This window comes from Nilaparvata lugens, chromosome 1, assembly GCF_014356525.2.
Source record: "Nilaparvata lugens isolate BPH chromosome 1, ASM1435652v1, whole genome shotgun sequence".
In the NCBI taxonomy this organism is placed as follows: Eukaryota; Metazoa; Arthropoda; class Insecta; order Hemiptera; family Delphacidae; genus Nilaparvata; species Nilaparvata lugens.
In genome coordinates, this window is record NC_052504.1 from 57,511,068 (window position 1) to 57,536,636 (window position 25,569).

The window sequence follows — 25,569 nt, forward strand, 5'->3', positions numbered from 1 at the left end:
CTTATTTTAGTTACACAAAAATGTTATGTCGATCATATTTTGTAATTTGGGCTAAACTGTAGGTCCAGAGCCGAAATACCTGTCATCAATTTTTTGGTTGGAATTGATTTAGTATGTCATTTTGAACACAAAATCACAATCAATAAACGGCGGTCAATCATCATAAATTTAAAAAAAATTATTAATAATATAATTTAGTTTTACTAACCTCACTTTGATCACAACGTTTCAAACATCTCTAATATATAAGGTTAGGGAAAGCTTTAGGTTAGAAACGTTTCGGTTAGGAAAAGCTTTAGGTTAGGGAAGTTTCGGTTAGGAAAACTTGGATTAGAAAAATCATAATTTGATGATTTCGATAATCAAAATGGGTGCCACTTATAGGTTAAATGCATGTAAAATTGTGCTACCTTGAACTTAGTTTAGGTTCAAAAACAATAGTAACCGCCGTTTAATTTTTGTGATTTTGTGCTCAAAATAACATACCAATTCGATCCCAACCAAAAACTTGATGACAGGTATTTCGACACTGGACGTAAAATTACACCAAAATTTGTTTAGTAGACTACTGCTAGTCATTAGTTACTTTTTTCATTCATAATAATAGTCACCCAATTCATTTGGTTTGTTTACATTGTTATAATTTTGGGTTATTATCCAGAACTGATGCATCAGGTAAGTTTTACTTTTTATAATTTTCATATTTTACTATTTTTCCCCCAACACATCCAAAAAGTCTTCTCTGACAACTGTCAGTTCACTGCTTAATAACACTCAAATGCAAAAAGAAAAGCTACGGTAATCTCACCAAACCCATCCCAACAAAATCTTACTAGTGCATAGCCTTCTATATAATACCACCGCCACTTTGAACAAATAGTGGATGCGCTACTCACAATCATTACGCTGGTTACACACTGGGCGGTTTCTGCCGCTGCGGCGAAACTGCCGTCGCCGCCTCGAAAAAAAGTCCAACTTACAAATTCAGCGACAAAAACACCGACAAACAACGAGCGGCAAAATTACCGCCACGTATGATCAGTAGCCAAAATAATTCTTGTAGTTCTTCATCGCAAATGTGTTGTGACTTCTCTGTTTCATGAGTGTTCAGTTAATTGTATTTTGCACATTTTTCAAAGTATAGGTTATCTAATAATTGTAATAATTATAATAATACGTGCATTGAATAAGTTTTTTTATTAGTGCAAAAGTTTACATAATATGTGGATATTATCCTGCTCAGAATAAAAGTTAAGTGGTGCAGCTGGCTTACATTATTTGGAAGTTTGGAATTTAATCTTCATGGGTAAGCCCAATGAACATAGCCTATTCTTTGTAAACTAAATGTAAGTTAATGAGGAATGTAGTGCGTCCTATTAAAATTTTACTTTTTCAGCTTATTTTAGTTACACAAAAATGTTATGTCGATCATATTTTGTAATTTGGGCTAAACTGTAGGTCCAGAGCCGAAATACCTGTCATCAATTTTTTGGTTGGAATTGATTTAGTATGTCATTTTGAACACAAAATCACAATCAATAAACGGCGGTCAATCATCATAAATTTAAAAAAAATTATTAATAATATAATTTAGTTTTACTAACCTCACTTTGATCACAACGTTTCAAACATCTCTAATATATAAGGTTAGGGAAAGCTTTAGGTTAGAAACGTTTCGGTTAGGAAAAGCTTTAGGTTAGGGAAGTTTCGGTTAGGAAAACTTGGATTAGAAAAATCATAATTTGATGATTTCGATAATCAAAATGGGTGCCACTTATAGGTTAAATGCATGTAAAATTGTGCTACCTTGAACTTAGTTTAGGTTCAAAAACAATAGTAACCGCCGTTTAATTTTTGTGATTTTGTGCTCAAAATAACATACCAATTCGATCCCAACCAAAACTTGATGACAGGTATTTCGACACTGGACGTAAAATTACACCAAAATTTGTTTAGTAGACTACTGCTAGTCATTAGTTACTTTTTTCATTCATAATAATAGTCACCCAATTCATTTGGTTTGTTTACATTGTTATAATTTTGGGTTATTATCCAGAACTGATGCATCAGGTAAGTTTTACTTTTTATAATTTTCATATTTTACTATTTTTCCCCCAACACATCCAAAAAGTCTTCTCTGACAACTGTCAGTTCACTGCTTAATAACACTCAAATGCAAAAAGAAAAGCTACGGTAATCTCACCAAACCCATCCCAACAAAATCTTACTAGTGCATAGCCTTCTATATAATACCACCGCCACTTTGAACAAATAGTGGATGCGCTACTCACAATCATTACGCTGGTTACACACTGGGCGGTTTCTGCCGCTGCGGCGAAACTGCCGTCGCCGCCTCGAAAAAAAGTCCAACTTACAAATTCAGCGACAAAAACACCGACAAACAACGAGCGGCAAAATTACCGCCACGTATGATCAGTAGCCAAAATAATTCTTGTAGTTCTTCATCGCAAATGTGTTGTGACTTCTCTGTTTCATGAGTGTTCAGTTAATTGTATTTTGCACATTTTTCAAAGTATATATTATTAAGTGTTCAACTCAAAATGGAAAGGCAACAACTTTTAGCACTTTTGTTGTACCTTACCATCGAAGAAAAATAAAACAGCCGAAAAATCGCCTTGTTTGGATTCATCCTATAAACCTGAGAAGAAAAGAAGTTGGAGCATTTTGTACGTTGTTTGAAGACTTGAGAAATGACGAGGCAAAATTCTTTAATTATTTTCATATGTCCGTTTCTTCACATGAGTTACATGGCCACCACATTAAAGACAAAATCGAAAGGAAAAATTCACAACTGAGGAATTGTGTGCAACCTGTATAAATGCTTGCTGTAACTTTAAGGGAAGTTATATTCTATATATTTTAGCAGGGAAAGCACAGAATTTTTGCCTATTCTATAAAATTTGATCATTATCTATACTGCTATCTAAAGCATCATGGGCCTCATATGAACTAAGAGTACGGTATGTTTGTACAAGTTGCATATGGATAAAAAGTACTTCAATGTTATATAAAAAATGTAAACAGTTTTTATTGTCAATACGTTTACTAACCATCAACTTTGGATAGGCCTAAAGGTTTCTTCAATTAAAAAACAGTTTTAGTACAGAATTATATATATATAGCATAAAAAAGAAATACTAGACAATCAAATCATCAAAAAACAGAAAAATTCTCATTGAAAAAAAACTCATTGTCTATTAACTCACTCATTTTCTTACACTCGTCAACCACAAACTCTTAAAACAATATAAATGTTATAAAAACTCACAAACTTTACAACAAGACACAAATTAAAAGGCTGACTTTCAAAGACCTCCGACTTGGAGTATCTGGGAAAGCGACTGATCAGTGGCTATTGTAGACAACCGCCAAATGTGTAAACGCCCATTTGGTCACGTAGCCACTGCGTAGACAAGAGCGGAAAAAACACCGCCAGCCGCAGTGGCAGTGGACGGCTGCACAGCTGCCGCCAACGGCAATATGGCCGTGCGGCGTTTCTGCCGCCCAGTGTGTAAGCTTCCATTTAAGTCTATAGACTATTGCTCGAACGGCGGCGACGTCGAAATTACCGCCGTGGCAGAAGCCGCCCAATGTGTAACCGGCGTTACTGTATATCTTCTCTTGAACTGAAACTCATTCAGGTAGCCAGGAAAGTCGGCCTTTTTCATACCAAAGTATGGTCACTTTTATTCGATTACTAGTTTTTCACTTTTTGGCCAAATTTCACTGTTTCCCACACATTTTACACATTGTAACACTTTTAAAAATATTGTGTTTTATCAGAAAATCTAAAATTCATCATTTTTTATTACCTTCCACTCTTTAAATATTTCAGCTTATATCCATCACATTCCATTTTGAAGTATCTTGGTTCATCAGTTTGTTTTGCAAATAAAATTGTATTTGAAGCAGACTTAATTGTTGAATATCGGGGGACCGAGCTTCGCTCTGGAGTGCCAAAGCATAGAAAATTTATCACGAAAGAGGAAATTATAATATATTTATAGTTTATACAGGAAGGTTCTATCTAATCACAGTGGATTGAGATCGATTCCCAGTTGAATGCAAAAATTTCTCTCACAAAGTCCCAGTTGCACAAAAGCCGCTTAAATTTCAATACTGATTAATCTCACGTGAACCAAATCAGAGAAGACCATTTTAAAAATACGGCCTCTCGGATTGGTTCTTCTGGAATTGATCAGGATTAGAATTTAACCGGCTTTTGTGCAACCGGCACTAAGTACCTGATTCAATTATTGCAATAGTTCAACAGCTGAGTCATAATAATTCTTTCTGTCCCACACACATGCACTCGCTCACTCACTTCCATTATCTACAGACAACAAAATTATCAGCTGCTCTTCCAAGGATGAATAATTATTATCTTTCTAATGTCCTTCAGCGAGTTTTCCCAGGGATGAGACCTAGTGCAATCGAGTTTTTATATTATAAACTTACTATGTTCAAAATTTCGTGAGAATCGTTAGAGCCGTTTTCGAGATCCGGACACACACACACACACATATATATATATATATATATATATATATATAAACATAAAAACATATAAACAGAATTTGCTCGTTTAATAGTATAGAATTATATATAAAGATAAACTGGTTTTCTATCTTTACTCACGATATTTGTGAATACATAGGAGGTTGGCTACGGATGGGAGATACTGAAATAAATGCACTCCTTTATGCTGACGACTTGGTGATATTCACTGATAGTATTCACAAAATGCAGAGAATGATAAATAAATTGAGAGATTATTGTTGCCGGTGGAACTTGATATTGAATAGAGATAAATCGAAGATAATCGTCTTTAGAAAGGGGGGTAGATTAAGCCAGAGTGAGAATTGGAGGTATGGAGAAGAACCGATAGAAGTAGTAAACGAGTACAAGTACCTTGGAGTCACTTTCACTTCTACGTTATCTTTGACTAGCCATTTTAAAGATAAAGTATCGATATCAAAATACGGTATAAATAGTGTATGGAAGAAACTGATTACAAATAATGAAGTGCCGTTATCAACCAAAAGGCAGGTGTTTAGTTCGGTAAGCAAGGCGACGGTAACATATGCTGCCCAAGTATGGGGGTATCAGCAAAGAGAGGAATTGGAGCGACTGCATAGATTCTTTATTAAGAGACTGTTCTGTTTGCCGGTCAATACACCAAATTATATTTTGTATTTGGAGAGTGAAGAGAATAATATATGGTTGGATACATTAAAATTGAATTGTAGATACATAGCGAAAACTATAAGCCTATCAGAATCTAGATTTATAAGAAAAATCACAATATTGACATCCCGAAGTAAATGCGGTTGGGCTAAGGAATGGAGAATGTTGAGTAGACAATATAATGTGGATTGGATAGACCCTGTAACTCACCCTAATGAATGGCTAGGAAAATGTGAGATTATTATTAATCGAATACGCAACAAATTAATAGAAACTTGGTGGGATTGTGCCGCAAATTCGCAGTTTCATTTCATTTATTATAATCTTAGAATGTGTCATCCAGTAAGACCAGATTATATTAGCGACATACATAGTAGGCGTTTTATCAGTCAGATTTTCAAGGTGAGAGGGTCTCTATTACCTCTAAATTTTAGGGTGGGTAGAGATTATGAAAGTTATATTTGCTCACTGTGCAATAGTAGGGAAGTGGAAGACACCCATCACTTCATAGGTAGATGTAAAATCCTAGGTGAATTACGTGCCAAATGGTTTGGATGTTGGGTATTGAATGAGGTGGCAGTTCTCCAATACCTGAATGGTAAAGATTGGAGAATCCTGTTTGGGTATGTAAATGAGGCACTTAAGTATCGGGAGTTTTTAGTGTTAGAGTATAATTTCTGAATAAGTACATTTAATATGTGGGATTTGTCATTATTTTGTGCATTCTGATTAACCGTAATTTTTGTAATCAAGGATTTATAAAATTGAATTTATGTTCACTTATGTGATGTATAATCTATGCTTTTTCAAGTATGTATCTGATAATTTAATTCGTTGCTATAATGTATGAATTAATTGTTAAGTTAATATTGTAAACAACCAACTCTGGCTGACGGCATAAAGCCATGCCTATTGAATTTTTGACTTATTGAATTGTAAATTGTATCCTTTGTTTTGTATAATAAATTCTTTTATCTATCTATCTATCTATCTATCTATAAAGATAAACTGTTCTTTCTTTTTCTTCATAAGTATTTTGAATTACATACAAAAGGTCTATTCTGTTCTTAGCCTAAATGTTTCAATTTTTTCATAATTTTGATCTAGGCAACCACATGATTGACTACTTAATCAGTATATTGATGACATAAAAAAAAACATTCTGGGAAACATAAACAAAACCATAATGGTCATAACCTTAATGAATGAAGAACGTTAATTTTATAATATACAGAGTGTTTCAGAAGTAGTGTCGAACATTTTAAGGTATTGTTCCTGGATGATAGGAGACTACAAATGTCGCATTTCAAGTGTCCACTCAGTGGTTATACTTATAGCTGCAATTTTGATATTTTCACTTAGGACTTTTTATCTCAAGAACGAAATGATGTATTGATCTGAAATTTGGCATGAATATTTATGCTATAAAGACTTAACTTTAAAAAATAAAATAGAAACTTTTCGATGTAAAGTTTCAAAATGGCGGCCATTTTAAATTTTTTATTGCAAATTTCACAAAAACCGTTCACTTCACAGAAAATTTACATAAGATTTATGTAAGATTGGTCAAAGAATAACAGAGAAATTTATTGTTTTCGTATTGCATGCATGGCCACTTTTTACAATTTAAACAGCAATATTACATTTTTAATTCCAATTGTATTTAAGATGAAGCTTTGAAACTCGTTATGGCTCCAAATGGTCATCCAGCTGATTTTACAATGCTTTTCAGATGATCTTTTTTGTTCATGATCATGCATGCTGTACGAGAATAATTAATTTCTTTGTAAATTTTCTGTAAAGTGAACGGTTTTTGTGAAATTTGCAATCAAAAATTTTAAATGGCCGCCATTTTGAAACTTTACATCGAAAAGTTTTTATTTTATTTTTTAAAGTTGAGTCTTTATAGCATAAATATTCATGCCAAATTTCAGATCAATACATCTCGTTCTTGAGATAAAAATTCCTAAGTGAAAAAATCAAAATTGCAGCTATAAGTAAAACCACTGAGTTTTGGACACTTGAAATGCGACATTTGTAGTCTCCTATCATCCAGGAACAATACCCTAAAATGTTCGACACTACTTCTGAAACACTCTGTATATTAATATATTTAAAATGCAAAAATAAATTGTTGTTGAAAGTCAGATAGAATATAATCACATAATCAAATCCAAAAGTTTTTTAAGGAATAGAGTGAGTATATATTTTAAAATACCTGATGCGTCCGTTCTGGACTAATACCTTATTTTGTGTATCATACTCATTCAATTCTTCCAAAGCATAACTCTTGGTCTAGTGTCATTATACCTGCCACCAAATTTTTGGTTGGGATCGATGCTATTTTGATCACAAAAAATAAACTGCAGTCCCTATTGAGTTCAAAATAAACGAAGTTCAAAACAGCAATTTTGTATGCATTTAAATTATACCGTGTCAGCCATGTTAGCCAAAAATTGCCAAACAGCCAAAGTATTGATAGGTCGATACAGTACTTATCGATGTACTGATATGATTCCTAACCCGTTTCAGTATATTATTGCCATTTAAGCAAAAACTTAACCTAACCTACCGTTTTACTTTTGAAACATTAATGAACATACCTCAACCTAGACCCCAACCCCTTCCAGCATAATTTATTGCAATCCCAAACCAAAAACCTAACCCCCTAACTAATCCTTCTACCGTTGAAACACTTAGGCCCTTTGCATACTGGGCCACCATGGAAGCGCCACCACGTGGTAGCATTGTCTTTCATCTGTCACTGCACACTAGAGCCACCAGCCGAGCCTCCAGGAATGTGGTGGCTCGAGCCACCGATTTTGTTAGCCACCAGACTGTCATGCCACATGTCATATCATTGAGTATTATCTGTCATTGCACACTAGAGCCACTAGCTACCAGCCACCAGAAAATCATCTCAAGTTCAGTTTCAATTCAGACCAAGTTCAGTACAGTTGTCTGTTGAAGTCATCGTAATGAATAGTGAACAATTTGATACAAAAAAGGTTCATTCTTGAAGTTGAAAACAGACCAGCTATATGGGACATGTCCTCAAATTATATGCAGATCAGGATGTGAAGAAAAATTCTTCGAGAGAGCTGGTAAATCTTTAAATTGAAAAATATAACCTCACAGAAATAACATTTCTCTATTGTAAGATCATCTTCTCATCCTCATTTGCTTGTATTCAGGAGTGGGCTGTAGTTGATTATTATTTGCTGTGGCTTCTAAGGATTGGTCTTGCATTTCATATGGCTAAAATCTAATAGAGTTCTAATATTATTCAACTGAGGAGTGAACCAGTTCCTTGCACTGCTATTTTTTGACCATTTTTATTGAGGCTGATTTTTCTAGTTTTAAGAGGACAACATCTTTTGAAATTATTAGACAGAACCTGCATAAAATTATTGAATGCTAAATTTACATTATCTGTACAGATTGTTGCAAACCAATCAACTTCATTCAAACAACGTTTTAACTCGTTTATACTGGTATCATTCAACACTATACTTATAGCTAGTTTTCGCACTTCCATCATCTACTTCTCCAGTGCTGAAGGGAGTCAGGCTAGAAATCGTCAACACTATCCCTAAGTGGTCAGATAGATGCGGTTGATTTGTAGCACATGTATACGTTGTAGGGTGAAGGTTTGAGATGTAGTTATCTAGACAGGAATCTAATCTTGTAGGAAGTGAGTTGATACAAAAACAGTCATAAGACTTCAGTGTGTTGAGAAAAGCTAATGTTTGTGAGCCCTTACCTCTAGGATCAATGTTAATGTCACCGGTAATTACAATCTTATATTTGCAGTATTTAGGAGTAACATCAATAAAATCTAAGAGTTGAGACAGCTTATCTGTGAAGACCTCAATTGATGTATCAGGGGACCGATAAACAGAAACTACTATCAATTTGATTGTATGTAAGGCTATCATAACTATTATAAGGCTATCAAAGGAATTGAGCGTCTATTATCAAAAGGTGAGAGGTTTAAGGACCAAAACTCATGTGTTATTGCAATCTTTACTTGCTTCTGAGTATGACTTGATCTTGTTGACTGAAACATGGCTGAATTCTAGTTTTTCTAATAATGAGGTTTTTGATGAAAGATATGTCATCTATCGCTGGGATCGCCCCGGAAGTGACTCATGTCAGGGAGGGGGAGTTCTGATAGCAGTTTGTAACAGGGGTGCCCAGCCCCCCCAAGGGCAATGGCGCATGCCCCCCCCCCCAATCCAAGTGTTATGCCCCCCCCAAAGTATCCCAATTCCCAACCCTTCCGTTTTTAACATTAGTCAGTGTATGACAATAAAATTCACATCTTACATTCTAATCTTCCAAAGAACATTATTTACTTTTGTTCTTGTGAGGAATTCTTTCTGTTTTCATAATATTGTAAAAATATATACCATCATTTCTCATCTCTTTTAAAATAGAAATAAAGTATCTTTTCGATATTATTTTTGAGACTAGCAGTGCACCCGTTCTTGTTCGGGAGGACTAAAAAGTACTAATATTACATCAGGAAAAACCACATGACAATATTTTAATAGGATATTAAAAGATAAGTAAGGAAGGCTTTGCTTTTTAAATGTAAAGTTTACTTATAAGAAGTTGAATAATAATATCATTGATATTCTTTTATTGCAAAAGAATTGCATAGCAATTTTGGTGACATTCATACAAATTTGGAACGATTTTATTCATACAATATAATATATTGTTTATATAATATAGTTTAGGTATTCTAAATCCTATACTATTAAACGAGCAATTTGTGTTTAGATGTTTTGATGTTTGAATGTTTAGATGTTTATATGTTTGTATTTCACCGGATATCGAAAACGGCTCCAACGATTCTCTCGAAATTCAGAACATAGTAGGTTTATTATATAAAAATTCGATTGCACTGGTTCTCATCCCTGGGGAAACTTGCTGAAGGACATTGAAAGAATTTATTCATCCTTGGAAAAACAGCTGATAATTTCGTCGTCTGTTGATGATGGAAGTGAGTGAGCGAGTGCATGTGTGTGGGACTGAGACAAAATTATGACTCAGCTGTTGAACTTTTGTACCTAATTCAATCAGGTACTTAGTGGCAGTTGTACAAAAGCCGGTTAAATTTCAATCCTGATTAATTTCAGTAGTACCAATTAGATAAGCTATCTTTTTGAGATGGTCTTCTGTGATTTTGTTCACGTGAAATTAATCAGGATAAAAATTTAACATGCTTTTGTGAGAGAAATTGTTGCATTCCTCTGCGAATTAATCTCAAACCACTGTGATTAGAAATAACCTTTCTGTATGAACTATGAATATTTATTATAATTTCTTTTTTCGTAATAATTTTTATAATGATGCTTTTGTAGGTACTCCAGAGAGCGGAGCTCGGTGCTTCAATATTTATCATAAATTGGCACAGGTTGTCACTGATGTTGTGTTGTTGGTAGTATTTACTTTTTAACATTACAGGAGTAAATAACACAAGTCGAACAAAGTGTATCTTGAAATGGTTTGGTTTTTGGAATAAAGATATCATCTGAACAAGAACATTTTGTAAATTCTATCTATTAATACCAAATATCGGGGCACCGAGTTTTGCTCGTTAGTTATTCATTGATAAACAGAACTCAATTCTTTGAAATGATTGGGGAAGGACTAACAGGCACAGCCCAAAACTGTTTCTTCCCCGAATTTTGATTTATACACTATAAAATTTATAGTTGGAATATTTAATATTCCAAAAAGTAGGTTATGTTTCATACTCTTGAATTCAAGTGAAATTTTCAGTCCAAATATTTGAAAACATAAAAGTTCTAATTTAGATTGTTTACATACCAAATCGAATAACAAAATAACACTCACTAATCACTTAGAACTGTAAAATAATGATCAACTTTGAATATTATGATATATACCATCTCATGTCAACAAATCAGATTACTGTATTTTGATCGAGTCAATTGAAATTTCTAGATTTCTCGCGAGATACGATAAGCTAATTGATTACACAGCTGATCTCCCTCCCACACAGGCACACACATCTTCTGTTATCAACAGACGACGAAATCATCATCTGTTTTTCTAAGGATGAATTATCCTTTTTATGTCCTTCAGGGAGTTTTCTCAGAGATGAGACATAGTGCAATGTAATTTTGATATCATAAACCTACTATATTCCGAATTTCGTGGAAATCATTAGAGCCGTTTCTGAGATCCATTGAACATGAATAACCATATAACCAGATAGCCAGATAACCTGATATAAAAATAGAAAAATATAAACAGATATACAGAAATTGCTCGCTTAATATAATGGGATAACAGCTTATAGTCCAGTCAAATGGTGGTTTTTCAGGAAACAGCCCCAAAAGAATTTTTTCGATGTTTCTATGTGTATTTTGGGGCACTAAATGATAATCTGAAATTCTAATTGCTGATACACCAGAGGGCGACTTCACCCCCAAAATTTTGGACTTTTTCCAAGTTTTCCATTTAATCTCGAGAACCTTGAATTTATTGAGAAAAAGCATTCTCTATATAATATTGAAGATAATAAAATTTCCAATGGATTGACTGGTCGCGCAGGACTACTTTTTGGATTTTTTATCTGAAGTGTTCCACAAGATACACAACTTTGAATGTGCGAGAAATTTGTGATATTTCCCCCATTTTCACAGTCTCGCATATGCAATGTTGCTTATCTTGTGGAACACTTCAGATAAAAAATCCAAAAACTAGTCGAGGTTGTGATGGATTTTCCCCTCTTTTCAGTCCCATGAATTATACTTATGTTAAAAAGTTAAAAAGTTACCGTTAAAAAGTTACAGCCAATTGAATGATGATCATCATTTTATGAAATGAGAGAAAATTTCATGCTATATAAGCTGAGTTGCCTTAAATTGATCTTGCACCACTGTTTATATCGAAAAACTGTCGAGACTGTAAAACTGAGAAATATATTGAAAATTTCTTGATTTTTTGAATCAAACGTATCTTCACGATTATATTTTTACAAAAATCATTCACCTCACATAAAAGAGGAGATTCTTTTCTTCAAATCAAGACCAAGTATCATTTTGAGTTACCAAGACACACAGTTTTGAATATAGAAATCGGTCATTTTTCCATGCATTGAAATATGGGCTAAAATACACTAAAGGAGGAATTTCCTATTTTTACAACAAATTTCAGTGAGATGATACATGATTTTCAATCGCCTTGACGAGCTGATATGAACGAGCTGTAGTACGAGGAGATGTGATCATTCAGTCAAAAGATATAAGTGTTTAAATTTTGATCCTGGACGTATCCTTATGTGTGCCCCCCACTACGAAATACTGAAATCTAACGAGTGATTCTCATAGAACATAACCCTCGTAAGGTGATTTCAGTCAAAATATGTTTCTTTTTTGTTAGGAAGGCCATGAAAAGGTATTATAATGAAAATTTGAATTTTGGCTGTAGGACATGATTTTCTATTTTTGGGTGTATTCCCCCTCCCACCACTACTAAATTCAAAAATAGGTACAGTACCTAAGGAATTCTGTTCAGAATTAATATTGCTAATTAACGTGATGTGTGGCTTTATATCACCACTAGAAAAATATTGTAGTTGTATAGGGTAGAAGTGGTAGGTTTGCATAATTTTTAAAACCCCTTAAAAAAATACCCTTTTTTTAAAACTCTTAGCTCCAGAATCAAAAATCGTACAGTCCTGCGCAACCACTCAATTTATTGAAAATTTCATTATCTTCAATATTTTAGAGAATGTTTTTCCTCGAAAAGTTAAAGTTTCTCAAGATTAAATGGAAAGCTTGAAAAAATTCCAAAATTTTGGGGTTTTTTGGGAGTTTTGGGGGTGAAGTCGCCCTCTGGCATGTCAGCAAATTTCAGATTAGAATTCAACGCCCCAAAATACATATAGAACTGTCACGAAAAATTCTTTCGGGCTGTTTCCTGAAAAACGACCATTTGACTGGACTATTATACAAAACAGAAAAAAGTAATGAAGCATTACAATAATTACTTGATTACTGTGTGGTAAATAGGGTGTAAATTAAAGATTGAAATTGACTTCATTTGATATTTTTCACAAATTTTTGACAAGAGAAGTTCTTTCTTCTGTCAAATTCACTAGAGTTTGTGATGTTGTTTATAATTGCATTCCCATTACAGAGACATTAATATCATCATGAAACGCCTTCGAAATTAAAATAATTATTAGATTAAAATGTACATTACAATTTAACTTATTATTGTGCTTTTAAGAAAATTAGGTTGCAACGGCAAGGAAACTCAAACACAGGACCATTAAAAATTAATATTAAGCAAAGGAAATCAGAATAATAGTGGATGATAAAGTTATAATTTATTTTCGTCAAAGATTCACCTTCAAACTCATAGGCTTGAAATTACTAAAATTACTGCATACAACATATTATCAATTGTATTTTTTATGCTTCATATTGAGTTACACTTTGCAAAATATAACATTGTAAAGGTGGGAAAAAGTATCAAAATTAACTACATTAGGATATCTCTATTTAATACCTTGATTTTTTAGCCATGATTCAAAATGTTGACATAAAATATAAAAAATATCATGCCCCCCCAAAAATGTTGATGGTGCAAATTGTGCCATGCCCCCCCCTTGTGGGCACCCCTGGTTTGTAAGCAAATCCGTTCTGAAGAGTGTGTCAACATCAACTCATCTTTCGATTGTCGGAGTTTTGAGAGCCTGATGATCAAAATATTTTATAGGGATGGTCCTTTATAATTATGTTAATTTTGTTTATTTCCTCAACTCTGCCAATTCTGAGAGCTATGGAAAGAACTTTGACTGTATTGAAGGATATGTCCACTTGATTGGAGATCGACTGCTTATTGCTGGAGACTTTAATTTGCCTGAGGTAACAGATTGTAATTATGATCTTCACAATGGTTCAATAGCAGCTAAAAGGTTACAACATTTTCTAAATTTCTTTGACTTGAAGTCAATCAATGGAATAAAGAACTCTAACCTATGCACTCTAGATTTGGTTCTCTGTGGTTTACCCGTTATAAACGTTTAGCATGACTCTAATGCACTGGTACCAGAGGATATTGAGCATCATCCAGCCCTGAATATATGTTTAATGACTGGAATTTCTGTGAAACGGCGATCACTCATTAATGCTCCTCCTGTCTATGATTTCCATAGAGTGGATTATTTTGCACTGTATAATTTACTCAGAGATTATGACTGGAGTGATTTGTTGAGAATTAAAGATGTTGATGCAGCCATTGACTGGTTCTACAGTGTCATTTATGAGTGTTTTAATGCCACGATCCTTCTTAAAAGCATCTCAAATGAGAGGTCCAAGTATCCGCCTTGGTTCACTCGCCAAATAATTGATATGGTTAAGAGGAAGAACAAATGTGCACATAAACAGTGATCCTCAGTTGGTTACAAAAATGAATTTGTGAGGCTGAGAAGAGAACTGAAGTCTTTGCAGTTGCCTATCAGAATTATTTGCTGAAAGTTGAGTCCAACCTCGGTTCCAATTCAACGAATTTTTGGAAGTTTGTTTATGAGAAGTGCAAGTCCAATGGATTTTGTGAGAAAATGACTCTGTGTGACAAGAATTTCGTTGGAGATGAAATTCCTTCAGGGATCACCAATTATTTTGGATCTGTTTTCTCACCAGTCACTGCTTGCTTTGAGGAGGGTGATGGTATTGAGTTTTTGCATGATACAACCAATGGTACTCTGGAAGTTGCATCATTATCAGAGGAAAGTATTCAATCTGCAATTTAAAGATTAAAGCCTAGAGTAGCTCATGGGCCTGATTGTATTCCTTCCTTCATTGTTAAGGGTTGTGGTGAGCTATTAATAAGACCATTGAAATATTTATTCGACCAGTCACTGAGAAATGGAGTCTTTCCAAGCAGATGGAAGGTCTCAAAGATAATCCCAATCTTCAAGTCTGGCAGGAGAGATGACATCATAAACTATAGACCAATCAGCAGTATATTGTCTGTCTTTGCTAAGGTTTAGGAGAGGGCTCTTTATGATGAGATTCTGTGGTATTCACGTCCTATACTATCTGAAAATCAGCATGGTCTTCTTCCTGAAAGATTAGTCGTAACAAATTTATTAGAATTCACAGTATCTGCCTCCAATGTTCTTGATGCCGGTGGAGAAATGGATGTGATCTATACTGATTTTAGTATAGCCTTTGACCATGTTAATTATTGTGTATTGTTGAAGAGGCTGTCACAGCTGGGCTTTAGTAGTGCTTTGGTTGATTTATTCAGAAGTAACCTGTTCCAAAGAAACATTTTTGTGACTGTTCAAAGAAGGGTTTCTCATGCTTATTTCAGTACATCTGGTGTCCCCCAGGTTAGCAATCTGGGCCCCTTTTGTTTTTGCTATTAATAAATGAGTTGCCACTTCAGATGCCCAACTCCAAGTACTTGATATTTTGCTGACAATATGAAGATCTACAAAGAGGTGAGAGGATTGGATGATTGCCATTCCTTGCAGGCTGATGTTTACAGAGTTGCATTGTGGTGCCATGTAAATAAGCTTGATATCAATGTAAAAAAAATGTAAATGTATGACTTTCTCCAGAAAGGTTAATCCAACTCGTTATCCCTACTCAATCAATGGTGTCTGCTTGGAGAGGGTCACAGTATCCAAGTATTCAGTAGTACATTGTCCTTTTCAGATGTTAATCACATCATTGGCAGAGCGAATAGGCTATTGGGATTTGTTCTGAGAAACTTTACTGGCTCCAGTAATATTGAGACTGTTGTAACTCTGTATCAGTCACTAGTCAGAAGTGTCCTTGAGTGTGGATCTATTGTCTGGAGTCCCTCTACTCATCAGGATACGTTAAGAGTCAAACAAGTACAGAATAAATTTCCTCTCTTCCTATTTTATATGCAATTTAGAAGAGCCTGTCCCCTGGGTTCTCCTTCTGGACGCTTGAGATCCCTTTTCAATATGGACTCTTTGAGGGCTAGACGTGACAGGTTTTCATTGATGTTTGTGTTGTTACCTTTGAAAAATTACATTAATTCACCTGCCCTCCTCTCTAGGATTGGTTTCCAGGTACCCACGTTCAATGTCAGAGGAGCTAGGACCTTTCATGTACCAAGGTCAATGACCCTTCATAACTTCTGCTCTCTACTTAATAAAGTTCTGAGACTATTCAATAGCATTTGTGAAGGTGTTGATGTGCATGGCCCTATTAGTGAGGTTAGAAGGCGCATCATTGAGGTTATCCCTCATTGAATTCAGTGGCAGAATAGATTCACTTAATATGATGTCCATACATCTTATTAGTTTTATAGAGTAAATCAAACCTACAGTTTGAACTCCTCAACTATTATACTTGAATATTTGTTGTTATTAACACATTTTTTTTGTTCCTTTGTTTTCATCAATTTTCTTTCCAGCAGTGGTACATGTTCTCCCTTAACCTGTTTCTATGCTCAATTGTATTCTTTTTATAACTTATTATCCTCATTCTGTATTTATTACTTATACTAAGATTACTTTCAATTACTTTCAATATGCTTTCATCATTTTTTTCTTATGTATTGCATATACTGTATCTCTTATTTTTTTCAGTAACTTGCTTAATACGATTGTAAATTGTAGTGAAGACTGTTTTGTGCTTAATGCCTGTAGTCTTCTTTGTTCTGTAATAAATAAATAAATAATTACAGATTATATAGTCAATTTATGTATTGGAATTTTTTTGTGATCCTGGTAGGTCCTGTTGTATTTTTAGTCAGGAGGTTCATCCGATCGTTAGTCAATTGGGCTAGTTTGTTAGGACTTAGTGTTTGCCGATTCTCTGGTGGTTTTGCCAGCATCTTCCTCTGTTTTCTGAGAGGCAGGACCTGATGTCGTGTGAAGTGATTGGTGTGGATTCAATGTCATGCTGGGTGGCACAATTATTGGGAGCATTCTACTGGCTAGGACCCGGTGTCGATAGGTGGGTGACACAGGTGGGCACCTCATGTTGTTTTGATGACTGAAGTTGAATGTGGTCTGGCCTGAAATTTGTGCAGTCTAAGCTGCCGATTTGTCTGTCACTAATTTGTCACCCTTGGTCATCAATTAGGGACTGATAAAACTTGGGTTGCATACAGCTTTTCCAAAACCCCTCAGTCAGGTAAATAGGGTAACTCCATGTCCTTGTAACTTAGGGTAACTTAACCTTATTCACTGTGTTTCTAAGCTATATTTTTTCCACAGGTTCTATCTAAAAATTGAATAGAAGAGGTTAAAATTTTGGCAAAGAAGATGATCTATTTGAATGGATTGTCGTTGTTTACTTTCTCAAAAGAGTGGCCTCCTAATAACCCAGCTCAGGATGCATTGACACAATCTAAAAGAAACAAAACTTACAGTTTTACAAGAATTGATCATATATCTTCGCAAGTCGGTGGTGTAATAGTATCAGTTGTTTTCTCTTGGAGCTACTGCCTTTTAATCAACAGTAAGTTTTGAAACTTAAACAGTGTATATATTCTTATAACTATCACTACATTAGTATTTATAATAATCTATTATTAGAAGTAAGATGGTTGAAGAAGGTTTTCCCCTTATTGCATGTGCTGTTGTTATTTATAAGGTGCAGTAAATCAGCCCAAATCTAAAAAATCACATCATTAACTACTTTTCACTATTATTACATTTACTTACCACTATTTACTATTATTACATACATTCAAGATAACTCGAGCTTGAATTACAAGTTTATTATTACTGAAGTTTATAAAGACTCAAATAATCTATTTGGAAAGTTTGTAACTTAAAAGTAGATGAGATCTATTTTAATATTAATCATTGTGATTATGTATAATATTTCCATTTTTTCCATTTTATAGATTTTGGTGAAGCATACCTTGTAGGACATTTGGATGGAAAATCAAATAACATCTTGAAATTGATTCCTCCTGATAATGGCTTCATAATTGAGGTATTTTTCAATACAATGGAATACTATTTTCTAATGCAATTATAATAATTTATTGTTGGTATTATCTTCAAGTTCCAGTATATTGTTTCTATGTTTCTAGTAGAATATTGTAGTATAATTTTTCAATTTACACATGTATTCAAGTGTAGCTGCAAGATTCAACTTGTAATCGACTATTCAAAGATTATTCTATTAACATGGATTGGTGCCTTCTATAAAAATTACACATATATGTAAAGATTTACATATCATAAATGAATATATAAATATATATTACACTATTATGCTTAAATTTTAAAAATTTAGTATGGAAGATTTTACTATGTGAAATCTTGGAATCAATAAATTTGATGGCAATATACAGGGAATTGTCATTTTTCCTACAAATTGTTGATTGTTTCAGCAATTTGAAGTAGTTTCTACAGGGGCCATGTTTCTTAGGGTCCCATTAAAAGATCAAATATCCTATAAAATATATTCAACAAAATTTTATTTTATATTTGATTCCATAATATACTAATAAATACAATTATATAAAATTTCACCTACAGCAACATCAACAGACAGAAGAGAAATCCCTTTTCATGTTTTCAAAAGTTGTAGCGCAAACAATTGTCCATCATGATCGTCTGCTCATGTCTACCAACGTTTTTGAATTGATCCAAGGGGGATTCTCTAAAAGTCGGCATGAACACATTTCACATTGTGCATTCGCTAACTCTTGTTTATCAACTGCAAGTGGCACTAGGTTTGATTACACGGCTTTTCAACAAATTCAAATGTAAACGAATCTGAAATCTGTATTCCGGTTAAACATTAAGTTTGTCTGCCAACGTCTGTGGTTACTTGCATTGACCAAAAACATTTGATGGCATGCATATGTCTATCTGTGTCTGTCTGTTGATGTGTGCACTGGCCTTTAGGGTCATTCTATAGTAGGGTAGGTTAATTTATCATAGAAAATTCACATTTTTTGAATTCATTCAAGTGCTTTGCAATGTTCCAGGCAGCCTGTGGCATCAATAATATTCATCTTGTCTCAAAAAATGGCAAATATTGGTTATTTGACAAACGTGCTCGTATTTGGAAGAATCTAAATCAAATACTTAATGTAGAAAGACCAGAAAAATGTGAAGACAAGCAAATCATAGTGACTAAAGTGGCATGTGGAACCAGAATAAATTTGGCTGTTGATAATCTAGGTAAGATTGACATTTTGTTTGTAACTTTGAATAGACTAGTTTCTATTTATGAACATTGCATGCTGGTAGTTTGAAGCCCATATAAAGCTGTAGGTTCACTGTTGACTCATGACCATTGTCCATGCACAACCTGTCACTTATATATGGTTATCACACTCACAAAAAAGTGTGAAATAAAACAAAATTTACACTACAACCGAACATCTATAAGACAAATCTTGTGCATAAGGAGAGATTCGTCTTATCAAAACATTAGTGGTAGATGTGTCTGATCAAGATAATGGTCCAGATTTCTATGTCATATCATGGTGTTAGTATTGAGTGTTACGGAGGTTTCAAGGTTTAGTCCCATTATATTGGATGAAATCACTAGAGAAATTCAATGGAAGAGAGTTGGCTACCTGAAGAATTTAGATGAGTGAGATGAAAAAGTAAGCAATAGGCTTCGCCCAGAATACCAGAATAGGCAAAAGTTCTGGATGGATACCAATCAACAAATTCCAAATAAACTCAATTTAGAATTTGATCTGGGATTGCAGCAAGCAAGTTCAAAATAACATTATCACTATCACTGCTGATTTTATAACTCTAATAAAGCAAAAAGTTGTGGATAAGTGCTGACCAAGAGCCAGTTAGCTCAGTCAAAATATTTTGTGATTCACTTAGGTGGTTATTAGAAGCCGGCAAATATACTGTGAATTTGAATATTGCATTGGATGTTCTTTCAATATTAATTTAATTTATGATAGGCCTAAAGATAATATATTTCTTAAAGTATCAGTTCAAAACAAGACTGCAGTAGCAGAGCATATGTGGTGTTTTGCCACCAATTTATAGAATACTCCAATGAATCTAGTAAATTATTCATTTATTTGTAGATACAATTGCAAATCATATTATGAACATGATCGGGATTGAATAGCAGGCTTGACTCAAAACTATTCTGTTCCCAAATTTTGATAATATGACTAAAAAAGTTTTGTTTTTACTGTTGAAAGTTTAAGTCCAATTTTTGTCCAATAATATGAAAATTAACTCTCCTTTTTATGATTCATGCAACAGTAGGATAAAAATGAGAGGATAAAAATGAGAGACATAAATCAACAATGACATCACACCCCCCCACCACCCCTCCGACAGTGGCGTCACCAACCCCTCCCCCCACCCACCCACCCTTAGCTGAGTTGTGACTTCATGAATCAGCTGATCTGTGACATCATTAATAAGCTGATCAGTGATGTCACTTGACCCCCAAATTTCCCGCCACCAAATTTCCCTCCTTTTTTTTCTAACCTCTAACTCAATTTTTCCTGCCCCGCGCATGCCATACAACATAACCTCAAAATCTTTCCCGCCATAAGCGAGCGCCACATGCGCGCGCATGGTGCCACCGTTGATCAACTATTGATTGATTTCCACTCACCCTTAGTAAGGGTGCAACAGTTCAAACAAAATTGGCAGTGTACATTCTATTTGTTTTTCAGACATTATAACATTGACTAGTATTCAATTTTGTGTGTGTGTAACACTTTGTGATAGTATCTTCTCTCCTTGAAATTCAAAGATAGAGAGAATACTATAATAACAGTGTGTGGATATAATACTCCAGGAGTCTAGTCAAGTCACCCCTAGTAAGAGACACACTTCAGTTCACTTGCAACTGACACAATTGTTGCACGCCTAATAGGCTATTAAAATGACTTAAGTGTCCTGTTTCCCCCTCAGATATTGAAATTAAATATTAATAAGCAACTGTATGTAATAGCCAATAAACACCACCAACACTATTGATTTCCTCCTTACCCAGTAAGGCAAACACTAGTTGAGCCTATTAGAAGCACAACTATTGTTTTTCTCACTCCTAGTAAGAGTGCAACAGACATACCAAATTGAAGACATTTTATCAGCTTATTAGAGGCTAGTATTCAATTTTGTAACACTTTGTGAGAGTATCTTCTCTCCTTTGAAATTCTAAGATAGAGAATATTATAATATGATTATGGTAATGTGAAGCAGGGTTGCATAAACAAACCCCTGCTTCTTTTATCAAGACATACCAGCTACTAATGAATTCTACAGCTACACCCCATTTATCTGATTGATACATTTATCTGATTGATTTATCTTCATGTGTAGCGGGTTGCATAAGCAACCCCGCTGTCTTCATTCACACACAAACCAGTTAAATAGAATATTTTGTTTCTTTATTTTTCAGTCATACAATTCAATTTAGTGATAAGTATAGTCATCTAGTGGTGAGTGGCTGAGTAAGAGAATGAGAGAGAGAGAGACAGTGTGAGTTAGTTATGCTTTTATTGACACATTATGGAATGAACACACAAAAATTCTGATTTTCTTTTGTATAACAAACAAGAGTGTTAGTGTTGATAGTAACAATATAATATTAACAATAATAAGTGTAAAATCTATATAAACATGAACACTATAGAGTGTTAGTGGCATACAAGCCACAAATTTTGATTTTTTTTCAAACACAAACACAACCTTAAAATTCTGATTTTCTTTGTATAACAAACAAGAGTGTTAGTGACATGCAAGTCACTGGTGTATTCAACAAATATTGTAATTGCAACAATAATAATAATATGAATTACACACACACACACACACACACACACACACACACACACACACACACACACACACACACACACACACACACACACACCACACACACACACACACACACACACACACACACAGACAGACACAGACACAGACACAGACATACACACACACAATGTGTACCCTCTATTAGGTTGATGATGATGAGGAGGAGGACAAGAAGGCATAGGATTTACTACCAATAATTATGTACCTCTCAAAAGAAATGATGAGAAGTAAAATGACACACTGTTTGACTTCACAACAGTTTCAACATAATGTAAAATTGCTTTTTCGTACTATCAATTCTATTTCAAACCATAGTCTATTGTTAATATTCATTTTGAATATGAATTTATCACAAAAAGTTCCATAATTTTCTTGTTGAACACAAGCTGATACAATTGCAGTATCTGCATGTCTTATTCTCATGCATTGTTGGTCAATATTATAGCATACTTCAATGGCATCAACATTCAACTTACTGATCTTTTATATCATCCGTAACACACAATAACACAATCAATAAAATCACTGCTACTACCACTTGTTTCCTTAAGGAGAAGGAGAGGAGGAGGATGAGAAGGAAGAAAAAGAAGAAGAAGCATTAGGTGAATTCTTATCTGTTAATAGTGGAATCCTCTAGTGACCTAAAGCTAATGTTCTAATGTTATCACTACAGATATACCTTTTTTCATCTTGACAACTAAGTGCCTTTCTATTTTGTCATTTCAAATTGTCATTACTTTATGTTTTTTTGATCTAATCAAATTCTGTCTTCCGTACACTTCTTTACCTTCAAATAGACAATTTAAATAGTCTTGAAATGAAATGTATTGATTAGACTTTGGATGTTGAGCTGTTAATTTGAGTGGCAATATACATCGTTTTACCCCTTTAGCCTTTTTAATCAGTCCTACTTAACATTCAATCTCTAATTTATCTTCTGTTTCTTCATCAAAATGCTGTTGTTGTTGTTGCTGGTGTTGCTGATTAATAATTTCGCTATATAATCTACATGCCCAAAGTTTTGATCGTAAACCTAGAAATTGAAAAGGAGCCTTAGAAGCAAATTCATCTTTCATCCTACCAACAACCATATGGTTATGTGTGGAATAACATGGATGAGCTACAGGATAATCTGACGTGTCTAGCCAATATTTTAAATCTTCATTTGTGTGCATGTCATGGTACAGATCATCAGTTTTCAACAGATAAAACAGACTGTCTGTATCCTGATACAAGAGTTGGCATGGGGACCATATATCTTTTTAATTACATCATAATGGAATGAATACATTACTATTTTACTCAAATCTAAACCCGTAAAACCAATGTAAATAGGGTTTTTTAGCAAAATATTCTCTTTGTGTAGAGTTATAGTGCATATGTTTTTCCCAAAAATCATTCAATCTTTGAATGAAGGTTGAGCAATATATTTCAATAGCGTTTTCTCATTATTAATTAACTTTAAATCCATTTGTTTCCATAAATTCATACAAGATCGACCAAAAATAACATTGTTGAGTAATTTGTGGAAATTGTTTTGAAATTTATTCTTAGACTGTTGTCTTAGCTGTGTGTTTAAACTTATGTATGGTTCTAGAAATTTGCTTTGTTCAAAAGAAATGCCTCTACAAATGTTTGTCAATTTCAATCCATTTTCTATCACCTGTTTCAATAGTAAATAGTGACATACATAATTTGTGTGATTTGTAAGTGAGGTTATGAGATGAGTCTGATTGGATGGGTGAACTTTTTGATTCCTTGCCAGAAAGGGGAAATCATTGTGCGTGTTGTGTAATTCTACCGGATATTCAATGTCGACTTCCAATATACAGCCTACTGTTTGGTCTTCGCTCCAATTTTTCATGTTGGCAACAGCATTGTCTATTTTGTGTCGGCTCATCCAAGCAAAATTTCTATATTGCAAATATCGATTTAAAGATAAACCGTATAAATTATTGAGGTCTAAAACAGCTAGAAAACTGTTGGGTTTTTCGGTATTGTAAGGTGCTCCAGTATAGTGATTATTTGCAATTGCATGTCTGTGAACACATGTAACTATTCCGCCCCTGATAGAGGATTGGAAAAATGCATACATTGAGTAATCTGTCAAAAGTTCCAACTTAATTTTAGTATATTTAAGCATAGCATCAAAAGAAAAGCCAGGCAGTGTAAAATAGTGAACTGAGTCAAGTTTGAAAATTTCGAGACTAATGTTGCGAAAAGATTCCATTATGTCAGCTAGGAGTAGGACATCTGTTTTCAAATATAAGTCACTGTATTGACCAAGTGTGCAACAATTGAAGTGTTTCCAAACCTTATGTGCATGCTGATAATCGTCTGCACTTATTGTACTATCACAAAGAGAACTGTAAAATTCTTCTATAGGTGGTAAATTTTCATCGTTCATTTTAGCCCAAGAATCACAATATTTGTATGGGAAAATTCCTTCACATGATACAAGAAGTAAACTTTGATGATCGAAATGTTTCGATGTGTGTTTGAGAATACAAGCTATTTGCTCAATAGTTGGTGATAGGCCAGCAGGCTGAAGCAGATTGGAAGTTAATGAATCAAAACTATTGGGTAAAAATTTGTACGAATCAAGAAATCTGAGATGGAGTCAATTGGACAATTGTATAGTAAATGATACTTTTCACTTGTCTGAGGAATTACTTTTAATTTATGAAAATTATTACCACAAACAGAACCGAGTGCAGAGACAATTAGGTGGGTATCATAAGATGCTGAATTGTGTAGAAATACTGTGATTTTGCATCAGAATGCATTTGCTCTTGTTCTCTAGTTAATGGAAACATACCAATATGATGTTCATCTATCGATTCTATAATCTGGGTAGCATATTCAGTTAAAGTGGTTAGAAAATGTATGGCAGCATTTTCACCTCTATAGAGTATAGGATGCGATGGTAATTTCTGTGATAGAGGCAAACTGTCTGGTATTCATCGTGTTTCATCTCTAACAAAGTACAAACAGTAGGACATTACAACATGATTATGTTTAGTTTTTGTTGCTCGATTCCCTCTCTTTAACCTCCTCCTCCTTGCAGTGTTATTGATTTCACCAGTTGTCTCGGCTTCTCCATTATCACCATCATCATCATCATCAGAGTCAGAGTTTGGTGGTGGTTTAACGAGAAGACATTCGAAATCAGCATAACAGCTTAGGAGTAGTTTATATTTTCTTAATGGGTTTTTAAATTCTAAAACTGGTGGTGTTCCATCCTCTTGCATTTTAGGCATAGTAACTCTCATAACTTTTTGTTGAGAACAATATTCTTCATGTTCTATCATTTGTCTTTCTCCGTCTAGATAAGGGTATAATAAGTAAAACATCGTCGACAGATAATTATTTTTCCATCATGTTTAGTTAGTTGTTTCCTAATAAGTTTTTCAAGATTAACAATTGAACAATAGTGAGTTTTGGTTTCTACTTTACATGTAGCTACATCGACGACATCAGTTGCCCCCTCCTCCTCCTCCTCATTCCCCTCACTCCCGCCCTCCTCATCGTTGTCCGCTTTT

General features: G+C 34.2%; 1 protein-coding gene across 14 annotated transcripts in view; it reads left to right on the forward strand.

Annotated features, from left to right (window-relative positions):
- LOC111045927 (ultraviolet-B receptor UVR8) overlaps window positions 1–25,569 on the forward strand; it is a 95,148-nt gene that overhangs the window by 298 nt on the left and 69,281 nt on the right. For 9 of the 14 annotated variants that reach the window (XM_039437744.1, XM_039437774.1, XM_039437788.1 and 6 more), the window contains exons 2-5: window positions 1,145–1,346; window positions 17,465–17,708; window positions 18,100–18,191; window positions 19,198–19,393. In XM_039437744.1, the coding sequence (XP_039293678.1) occupies window positions 17,513–17,708; window positions 18,100–18,191; window positions 19,198–19,393 (484 nt within the window). In that variant the 5' untranslated portion in view covers window positions 1,145–1,346; window positions 17,465–17,512. Of the gene's footprint in view, window positions 1–1,144; window positions 1,347–1,923; window positions 2,071–17,464; window positions 17,709–18,099; window positions 18,192–19,197; window positions 19,394–25,569 lie in introns of those variants that run through there. The other 5 variants (XM_039437767.1, XM_039437751.1, XM_039437757.1 and 2 more) reach the window with 4 other exon arrangements.